At 39.1% G+C, this 11,022-nt stretch overlaps 1 protein-coding gene across 1 annotated transcript; it reads left to right on the forward strand.

Annotated features, from left to right (window-relative positions):
• The first annotated feature begins 2,562 nt into the window (after positions 1-2,562).
• six2a (SIX homeobox 2a) lies at positions 2,563-6,255 on the forward strand. The gene is made up of 2 exons (XM_036546840.1): positions 2,563-3,405; positions 5,427-6,255. The coding sequence occupies exons 1-2, from the start codon at positions 2,846-2,848 to the stop codon at positions 5,731-5,733; spliced, it is 867 nt and encodes a 288-aa protein (XP_036402733.1). The 5' UTR covers positions 2,563-2,845; the 3' UTR covers positions 5,734-6,255.
• The last annotated feature ends 4,767 nt before the right edge of the window (positions 6,256-11,022 follow it).

The raw sequence follows: 11,022 nt of genomic DNA on the forward strand, positions 1-11,022 counted from the left end.
AAGTCATTTTATTAAATTGTAAACACCCTTTTTTCTTTCTTAGTGAAAACACAACATGGAAATGGATTAGGGTCTCCTTACAGGATTATTTGTCTCACTGATGAAAGTGAAACCAAGCGTTGTAACCGAGTGCAACTGCGTTGCTCAAGCACTACGTTTACATTTATTCAATTGGCAGACGCTCTTACTCAGAGGGGCTTACAAAAAGTGCATTCAAAAGGGTCCAAAAGTGCATGCAATAAGATATAGAAATGTGTGTGTGTATATATGTGATGAAGTACTAAATTTCACATATGACCTGCAGTGTCTCTACATACTGAATGCATTTAATTGAAAATGCAGGACACAAGTAATATTTTACAGGACTTGCTGGAGTCAAAAGTAGTCTGGAAAATACTGACTCAAAAATAAGATGCACTATAGTCTGATACAACATAATTATTCACAGGCTTGAAGGCTTCTATGCAGCCTTTGATGTGGCTCAGTGTTTTATGCTAAACTAAAGGTATCATTAATACTTGCACCAGCATGATTGACCATAGAATATTTGTATTGAGCAACTGTATACCTTCTCAGAAACCATGCTAAAAGTGACAAGATGACAACATAGGAATTATGTACAACTGCATGTGCAATCTTAGGTGAGGGAGCAACAGCAGCAAGCTTTTTCATCTCGGAAGAGATACGGTGATGAACTGCAATTATTTAAAACATCAGTAGGCTACCTGCGCATAACGCCGATCAAATGCAAAGAGGGCTCAAAACCCACGCAGCAGCTCGTGCTTCTGCCGCGCTGCGAAGTGGATCGCAGCAGCTGCTCTGTGGTCCCCTGGCGACAGATTACAGCGACTACGGAATAAAAGCGAACTGTGGAACGCTTGGATTAAAGTAAAAACACAAAACAGCAGACCATTTCATCTCTTGCCATGGTACAACCCCCGCCCCCTAAAACATGCAACAGACATTTTATGATTTAACAAAAAAAAATTATATCTTATATATATCTATATATACATATGTGTGTGTAGATTTGCGGATTTGTTAGTTGGAAACAGGTTCTGCGTTGTTTTACTGACAGAGCAGAGGTGAAGTGCAGGCGATGGAAGAAAGGAACTGTTGAGTGAGACTTGTCATAATGGAAAGCTTTCAATTAAATGCTTTAAAAATCAATCGGGTGGTCATTTTAGCATCAATAACGTTTCCAGCAATATATTAATTCGCGCACACGTAGGCGTAAAACGAAAAGACCGCTCGAAGTTCAACTCCACACCGAAAACGCAAGACATCTAATTTGAACACACTATGGAGAACTAATAGTTTTATTCAGACAGATATGCCACAATTGATGCAGGGGTTGTTTTTTTTTAAGTATTTTAAGGAATACGTCTGTAGATTCAGGCTATTAGCAATATTTTATATTCAACATGTTAAATTTGTCTTACCGGGACCACGGGTTAATTCCTCGGAAACATAGGTAAACATGATGAATTCTCTCGAAGTCACCCTTGTAGGTCGTGAGAGGCTAGCTGTGACTGCGTAGAAAGAAGACGATCCTTCTCTCAACATTTCCTAGGGAGTTTTACAAGACTTCCAGAGTTCTATTATCGAAACGCACCGCTTATGATACAGTAGCAAGTGCACTGGGTCCGGAAAAAAAGACTTGACATTTTCCACGTATATTGTGTGCAAGGAATAACGTATGGTACACCCGCAACAACAACGATGTGTGCATAGATTTAATTAATTGCTTAGAATATTTGGTACTGTTTTTATACCAGCGACTGTTGCATGTTGAATTACTTTGCATGCGTTCACTGTAACCGAGTAAGTTGAAAACGATGCCATAGTTATTGCAGATGGCTTCGCAGTTATTGAACCTGGGACATGAAAGGGATAAATACGAGCAAACTCCCTGCGGGGAACAGTCTTGCGTGGAGACGTTCTATATAAATAACACTCGGAGTTTGCCACAGAATTCATAAAGGCGTGCATTAATTGTCCTCTCCTGACATGGAAAGGCCGCTTTAAGGTACTCATATAATTTGCATGTAATTATAGACTAGTGAAAGTATTTAATTAAGCACTAATGAAATAGAGATACGCATGATTTATTGTTCAGGTAGCTGGACGCTAACATTCAGAGTCCTTGGAGTTTGCTGCGTTGTGTAAATGCGCACGCGATAAAGGCGCACCAGGCTCTCTGGCGCCACCCTCCCCGGAACGGAGAAATCACTGCAAAACAGCTCCGCACTCTTTGGCTACTCTGAGTGTCTGTCAAGGCTTGGGTAAAAAAATTTAATATAGAGGGAAAAATCTAAGCAATATTTCAATCGGTAGGCGGGCTAGGAATGGAGAGAACAATCTGTCAGCGGAGCCAGGGAGCCACCTCAAAGCATATCGGGTTACTTTGAATGACAGCGTAACCATGGCAAATAATTTGACTAAAACTATTGTCTTATCCTCACCATCCCCGGGTCAGATAACCAACCAATCACAGTTCACATAATCGCTTTTCTTGCCAGCTTAGAATAATATTATTAAAACAAGCGAACGAGGCTAGTCTTTAGGAGTACGTTATGTTGAAACGGTATAGAAAAGGTGGCCATCGACTCTGGGAGGAGAAAACCTTGGTTTCGCGTTAGTTTGATGGGATTGCTGTATATAATATACCTCCGAACAGGACTAAAAAGTTTTTCGCTCGGACTGGATTCTATCATCGTAATTTTCGTACTCTTGCGACTCTGCCTTGCCGTCCACGGACTTACAGTGTGCAAGTTTTAATGTCTTAGTTTGAGAGACAACGAAAAACAAGACGAAAAACATACCTGCTTATTAACTAGCAACCATGGCTATGCTTCCAACATTTGGCTTTACGCAAGAGCAAGTGGCGTGCGTCTGTGAGGTTCTCCAGCAAGGGGGCAACATCGAACGTCTTGGTCGTTTTTTGTGGTCTTTACCTGCATGCGAACATCTCCACAAGAATGAAAGCGTCCTGAAGGCGAAAGCAGTGGTTGCTTTTCACAGGGGTAATTTCAGAGAGCTTTACAAAATTCTAGAGAGCCACCAGTTCTCTCCTCACAACCACCCAAAGCTGCAGCAACTCTGGCTAAAGGCACACTATATCGAGGCGGAGAAGCTGCGGGGACGCCCTCTCGGGGCTGTGGGAAAGTACCGTGTCCGCCGAAAGTTCCCCCTGCCCCGGTCGATTTGGGACGGAGAGGAGACCAGTTACTGCTTCAAGGAAAAGAGCCGGAGCGTGCTGAGGGAGTGGTACACCCACAACCCGTACCCTTCCCCGCGGGAGAAGAGGGAGTTGGCCGAGGCCACCGGACTGACAACCACCCAAGTTAGCAACTGGTTCAAGAACAGACGACAAAGGGACCGCGCAGCAGAGGCAAAGGAAAGGTACGAGTGAGTGAATATGTCCGTTCACAATGACGCTTCTCTATCATTGCTTTTCTCTGTGTATGCGAGCAGTCTTCAAGGAAGTGGTATTCACATTTTGCATTGGACCAAACACCGGAAATAATCTGCATTTTCCAGGAAAAGAAAAAATTGACAAAACGAAAAAAGTATGTAACAAAAGAGTGTAACTTGTCTCTTCTTCTCGTTGAAATATATTGAAGGGTACAAATGTTATATGAGATGTACACTGTCCTTCACACGTCCAACCGCAAAAATGTAGTTTTTTTAGATTTCAAAAATAGCGTCACGCCGATAACTTTTAATATAACAGTTAATTTCATAACCCGAAGTGGAAGTCATGAGTCAGACCTGGGAAACGTTTATTAAGACAACTTTTAATCTCAAATTTGCATTGTTGTTCTTGTAAAGAGCTAAAGTAGGTTGATAACACTGTAGATAAATATAATTTATAGGCCACACATAAGTGATACATTTTTGTTATGAGTATCTCTGCACTTCTGAGTATTGCTTCAGATGAAAGGCGATGATGATATTGCAATTTCTTTATGAAACGTTTAAAATGTCAAAGTTGCATTTTGTTAATTATACATGTTAGATTTAAAAGTGCACTGCTCGCCTGTCAGTTACTCACCCAAGAGGGTGTCTTGTTTCACCCGGCGGCACCTAATTCAGGCTGAAGCGTCCGCGGTAAATCATTGCATTTCTACTTTAGGACATTGAGTCACTACAGTTTATACTTTCTAAAATATACACGGCCATTTAGAATTGAGCGTTTTATCGCCCTTTGGTGTTGTCATACTGTTTCATATTTTATTAAATTGTTGTTTTGGAGAGGCCTTTTATACCTGCAATCCTGTCATTTCAGATCAAAATCAGTAAAGTTCAAAAAATGATATCTTACAATATGCTTTATTGTAATCAGCAGTGTCTAAAACATGCAATAATCTCAGGACTATTTTTCCATTTATTGAAAATCAGAAGGGTAGAACGGTATCGTAACTGAAGTCATATAGCCTATAACGTTCTACATAAATAATGTATATTTGCCTTTAATTCCCACGTTTTCCATATTGTAAAGAACGAATAAACTAATATGTGTGTCAACACGCACGCGTAACACAAACACAACCTGAAACTCGTGGGCATATTGTATTATATTGCATATTTGCATCATATCCTGACATATTACTCCATTTAGTTTTACATCACAGTTCAGATGTATTATTATTATTATTATTATTATTATTATTATTATTATTATTATTATTATTATTATTATTATTATGTGTTGTTGTCACTGTGTGTTTCACATTGAGATGTATTTGTAAAATATACATATAGGGTCAAACACCAGAATTATGATTACCTAATTTTTGTCTAACAATATTTACCGAGGCTATAATATGAGACTGTACATTTCTCATCATTTCTTTAAAACACGTGCATGTATTGGCAGCAAGTACTGGTGTTAATTTCAGGTAGCATTTGACTACACCGATGTAACACTCTTCAAACTTCAAAAGTTATTTTTTGCGTAGTTTATTTTCAATGCCGCGAATCAAAATTACACAGGTGACTATACCAATTCAAAAGATTATGAGGATCGTGAGTTTCCCTCAAAATAAACGGCCGATTTTGTGTCCAGGCCTGTACTTTATGTTTTCCACTGGCTAACGTTTTCGTATTTGTTTGTAAATATGAGCAACTGAACTACATGTTGTGCTTTCCATACCATTTGGTATTTGCTGAAAGTGCAGCTGTAATATTTACCTGACACATTAGCCCTTTCTCAAAAATACGAATTTAGGTATTTTTGTAGAAGCAAGGTGTTGCTTCAGAAGTGCAGTTAGTGATTTATGGTTTATATACGTTTCCGTCTTTGGAACTTACACTCAGGTTAACCAAAAGAGGCAGAGTGATTTTCAGAGGACGGGTGTTTACGAGGGTTTACGGGACTTGTGCGCATTAGGCTATCCTAATTAAACTTTTCTCTTCCACAGGGAAAACAACGAGAACTCAAACACTAACAGCCATAACCCATTGACTTCTTCCATGAATGGAAATAAAACTATTTTGGGGAGCTCGGACGACGATAAAACACCCTCGGGGACCCCCGATCACACCTCATCAAGCCCAGCGTTGCTCCTGACTTCAAACTCGGGGCTGCCGCCTCTCCACGGCCTTGCGCCCCCGCCTGGTCCCAGCGCAATTCCTGTCCCCAGCACGGACACCGTGCACCATCACCATTCGTTGCACGATACTATACTGAACCCTATGTCGTCCAACCTGGTCGACCTCGGCTCTTAAAAAAAAAGGGACTTGTTTTTAAAGGACAATAAAAAGCGTGGACGGTCGAGACATAAATATCTTCAGACACTTGAAGTGATGTACAAAAAAAGCAAGCGAAAGGCCAGAGTCATTACAGGATTTTTTGTCCACGCGGAGAGAGGAGAGATGGTAGGCGTTTAAAGGTATTTTAATAGAATGTAATAACCGGTTATCTTGTTGAAAACAGTAACAATAAAATGTCTTAATTCTTGTTATTATTATTATCGTTATTATTATTTTAGAGGACAGATTTCAACAAATCTGTATTCACTCAGTTGGTTACCCCACCCCTTATCTATATGTTTACACACTGCAGGTTATCACTAAAAGGCCATCTTCAGTTTTGTTTTGTATGGGGTATCGTATTGGAGATGTTCTTATAGGAGGAGCAGTCTATGAAACAAAAGAATAAGATTATAACCTCTTCTTTTTTTATTTGTATTTTATTTTGGAAAGCGACTGCATGTAAACTTTGCGAATAATAATAAAACATAAATCGATCCCACCATAGTTTCATATACCCTTTACAATAAATACAAACATTGACTTTATTAAGGAGAGAAGTTGTCTGATTTATCACCTTCATCCTGTTTGTGTTTTTTTTTTTTTTATTAGATGTTGCGAGGCCTGTTTCAAGCGTGTCGAAACCACTGTGAAATGCCGAACCTACATAAAATGGAGAAAAATGCGTATTGCAGAAACAATTTCATCGGGCATCCTCCGTTAAACCTTTCGACGTAAAAGGAGATCAAAGACAAGCACAAGAACGTTACTGGAATCGAAACGAACCTATGGAGCAGGCAGGGGCCAGGAAATGCACGAGTCAAAAACGCGGCTCCTAGGCATTTTCATGTCGTTGCTATGGCCACATAATTATCCAATGCGAGAGCTGCAAAGTTTAGCAACCAGCAATTAATTCAATCTAGCCCCAGCTTTTGTTTGCCTCCTCTCCGAGTCTGGTTTTTGGGCGCGAGCGGTGGGATGAAGTAAGGAATGTAGGTGACGACTGCACGTTAAAATAAAGGCACTTAAAAAGGTCGCGCGATCAGTATTAAACTAAAGTCGGGGGAAGAAAAGAGGAATTGGGAGCGTTTCCATTAGTTACGTAAGTGATTTTTATTGGCTTGTTTTCTTCAGTTTTAGTCGATGCGATGCACTTCGTACGGAAAAAGGCCGTGTGTTTTGCCCATCATAATTTTTTTTTTTACCACGTTTGACCTAGTTCTCGGAGGTTTATCTACAGTTAATGTTATGCATAATATGCAAAATGATCGATTTAACTGCAACTATAACTATATTTCGTCAATGTACATCACATCGTTTTCTAAATAAATTAGAAGTAACGCGTTTCCGGTGTCTATGCGTCCCATAACCTACTTGACAATGAGGACTTGTCTCTCATATAAAATATCCATAGTACACCACGCAATTTGAACTTTCTACCCACTAAGATGGTCTCGATTTATAGGCCTTTCAGTCAGAACTCGAGAGCATTCGCTGTACAGTATTTTTCAGATATGCGCCAGCAGACCATGCAATCAGAGAAGCAGAAGTCTTCTAGTAAAACAATTCAAGAATCATTCTAAATCCAGACTAAATGACGCTGATGTATTTTTCCTCTTTAACACACAGAGAGTAGGCATGGCTCTTTTTATGCAAGCAGTGTTGACTGTGTGTTCAATTGGCTTTTTCCAGTAGGCCGCCATTCTGCAGTGTAGATAACCCGAGTTAAATTGTGCGTGCTAGGTCGGAAGTCATTAAAGATGTATGGTAATATTGCACAGGCGAGTCTGTCTTCTGTCCTGATTTCAGAAGACTGCGATTTGTTGGGTTGGGGAGGCGCAGGGATGAAAGTATTCATTGTCATTTATTTGCCTGATTGACGGCAAAAAGGCTTTGTACCTAAATTAAGAGTGACCTTGATATGGTATACCAGACACATACATAGTTCATTTTTATCTTATAATAATATGTTAGAATTAATTCAAATGTATTCATACATAAATATAACATGGTACCTAAATAGCAGTACCAAAACCTCGTTTTAATATATATTTTTTCAACTATATAGATTGACATTTGAAAATTATGTCACTTTCGCTGTTTATCAAATGTCATACCATATATCTACAAATGCTTATTCTGTCTATTCACTCGTGCACTTTTAAGTGTATTTTGTTTTTATAACGAAGCCATTAGAAACCAAAAGGGCCTACGTCTGTTCAACAGGTAGGTTGGTGTGAATACGCGCGTGGCATTCTGTTGCAGTCTTTTATGACTAAAAGACAACAAAAAGAATAGTCTGGAAAGCCACGACTGTCGGGTTGATATATTAAGATAAATCTGTAGTGTTTGAGTAAAGATGCTTTGTCTTTCTTCATGGTGTTACAGAGAACAGAAGCGTGGTGTACTATAGAGGCAGACTCGAAACTAGTGTTGAAAGATTACACTTTGTTTGAACAGCTTATCCCCTGGACTTTCACGGTGCTGCACTCGCATGTCTTCAGATCATTCACAGAGTGATATTACTCATCACAAGAGTCTTTTTTTCCCTTCTTTCTTTCTTTGTTTCTTGTGTTGGATCATGTTCGTTCAAATTAAACACTGTCATCATGCTAAAAATAAAAATAATATAATATATTGCTCTCAATCATGTTATTAAGCCTTGCTTACCGAGTCTGGTTTCAGATTTGCGTTAGACTAAGTAATACGTTTATTGACACGTTTGCAGCTTTACGCAATCACTGATTTAACGAGACACTTCACAGACCGCTAACACCAACAGTTTAAATAGTTTATCTACGGTCTATCCTAATATGATACTTCTTCAATGGGACCGTTTTTGAGGTCCTCACTATTGTGTGTTAAACTGATGATTCAGAGGCTAGTCAATTAAAATATATATACAACAACCAGGTCTTAACTTCTAATGAACTGCAGCGCGTTTTTCCATAATCTCTTCATATTTGCTTCAAGCCGAGTAAACATCACAAACAGTGTGTATAACCAGAAAAAAGCACCAACATTGTTTTGATTTTCTTACAAAGCGTTAAAACCAGTTTGCGCTTTTATCTTATTCCATCGGACCTGTAATAGGTGTGACGTTTGAAACATGGTCCACAAATCAGTTATTTATTAAACACGGATAGTTTTATTCAATCCATAATAACATTAATATATGTGTTCTACCTCACCCTCGTCATAAATAGAGAACACTCCTAAAACACACAGACCATGAACTGCTGGTTTGGGTCTGAGTAGGCGTTATACCAAAATATAGTGAACTTACTTGGAACCGAACTAAACAAACATAGTTAATTCTAGGGTAAAACTGATCCTTACATTTTTTTCTCAACAACTGCAGAAGTTTAACTACGGCATCTGTACGTGTAGCGTTTGAGGAGGGGCGGGGATGTTGTTAAACTTTTGGGCAAAAGATGACACAAAAACACAACATTTAACGCAGCGAACTCGGCTGTCTTTGGTTACAAATGCCACATAATAAGCTGATGTAACTTTGGAAAGTCTGTTTATTAGAAAGTGATTCAAAACTAGAAGAACGAAAATGAATAGAAACAGACTAAACAATCTTGCATTTTCACCGTGAGTAACATTCCACTGATGCCTCTCTCGCGCGTTCCTTTTTGCTTTCTTAATTTCTCCCCCCTGTTCTTTCCCTACATTTCATTGCACCGCACAAGTGCAAAGAGTCTACTAGTGTTACTGTTAGCGCATCTGGCCTAAGTCAATCATTTTTAACCAAAGTATGTCCACGTTGCACGCTGTTTGCCAAAGAGATCTCTCTGTCACTGAGACGGAGGGACACGCACAAGGCGACATTAACCAAATTGAATCCAGTGTGGACTTTTCTGCAATTCCTTAAGGACACCGAGGAATAGATTCCAAAATTTGATTTTAGGTGGAAAAAAGGTCCAACATATAACAGGACCTATTCCGCATGCACGGATCAGTGACATAAGTTGTCTCGGGAATCAATTGCAGGCACGCTCTTGTGTGTACGGTTGGGTAACACACCATTACCAACGTTACAGACCAGTTCCTGGAGTTAAACAATGGCGCTTGATGCGGCTGTAATTTCCACGGTTTTCCTTTTTTGATTTTCCAATAATTATCTTGATTGCAGCGAATATAAATGTTCTTTATAAAGTCAAATGTCAACACAGAAACTCTCACACATTTTATTGGATTGTAATAATGCAGGGTGTTAACTACAGCTAGGACTTTAAGTACATTGCAATTTTAAAAAATAATATAATTCCTTACTCAAAACAACAAAACATCAGTCTTCCAAGCTAAAACGTTCTCAACGTTCCACCCAAATCTCTTAAATGTTTAAAGATGCACGTTTTGTCCCGGCCACAGATTTTTTGTGAAAGTGGTCGAGAAATTTTGACTTTATAATGATTCGCGTCAAGCTAAGTGAAATGTACCATGTGAACGTCAAAGAACTGACAAAGTGTCAAACTGGAACGCATATTTTCGCGTTATATAGTTAAATATGTAAAACAGCATAAATAAAATTGCCAACAACCCTGAAGAACAAATAGGCCGATGCAATCCGCATTCATATGAATTTTAATTTCTTACTGTGGATGAGCTGGCTAGTCTGTCGTTTGCATGACGCATGTTCACCTATTAGGCTAAAATTGTAATGGGAGCATTCACTTTGAGAAGCGCAGCTGGAGTCAGCGCAACAGGTTAACCCATCAAGCAATAATTTGTACATTTTTCTCCGCTTCTCTTTCTTTCTCTTTCCTTTCTCGTACATGTGCTGTAGGCTACATATTCCAACTCCAAAACAAAATATTCGTTATATTCATACTGTAATCCACTAACTCTCGGCTTCAGTCTCTAGCGTAGCCAGATAATCTTAAGAAAAAAAACGAAAACAATGTAAATAACAGTAAAACCAATGGGTTCAAGACAACTGACACCTCCGAAAATACAATTATCTTTCCCTACACAACACAGTGCAAGCAATCATAAAATATATTTCAGAGGGAGACAAAACAATTACACAAAATTGTTCTGATGGGTATGTGATATATGCTCTACTTAAATCGCTGCAGCATCACAAAATCCACCACGTTAAATACAGTCCACGAAAACAGTGAAGGTAAACATACTTGTGTTGCTGTTTACGTGCACAATCAGTACTATTTATTTCGGAATGTAATATACAGGGGGTACATTAGATTTGGGACCCAAACGCAGACTTAGAGTATATGCCGAAGTATGCGTCTTTGT

The sequence above is a fragment of the Megalops cyprinoides genome, chromosome 15, assembly GCF_013368585.1.
Source record: "Megalops cyprinoides isolate fMegCyp1 chromosome 15, fMegCyp1.pri, whole genome shotgun sequence".
In the NCBI taxonomy this organism is placed as follows: Eukaryota; Metazoa; Chordata; class Actinopteri; order Elopiformes; family Megalopidae; genus Megalops; species Megalops cyprinoides.

Coding starts and splice junctions, on each gene's coding strand:
- six2a (XM_036546840.1), top strand. CDS start 2,846: ATGGCTATGCTTCCAACATTTGGCTTTACGCAAGAGCAAGTGGCGTGC. Junction 3,406..5,426: donor GCAGCAGAGGCAAAGGAAAG/GTACGAGTGAGT, acceptor TCTCTTCCACAG/GGAAAACAACGAGAACTCAA.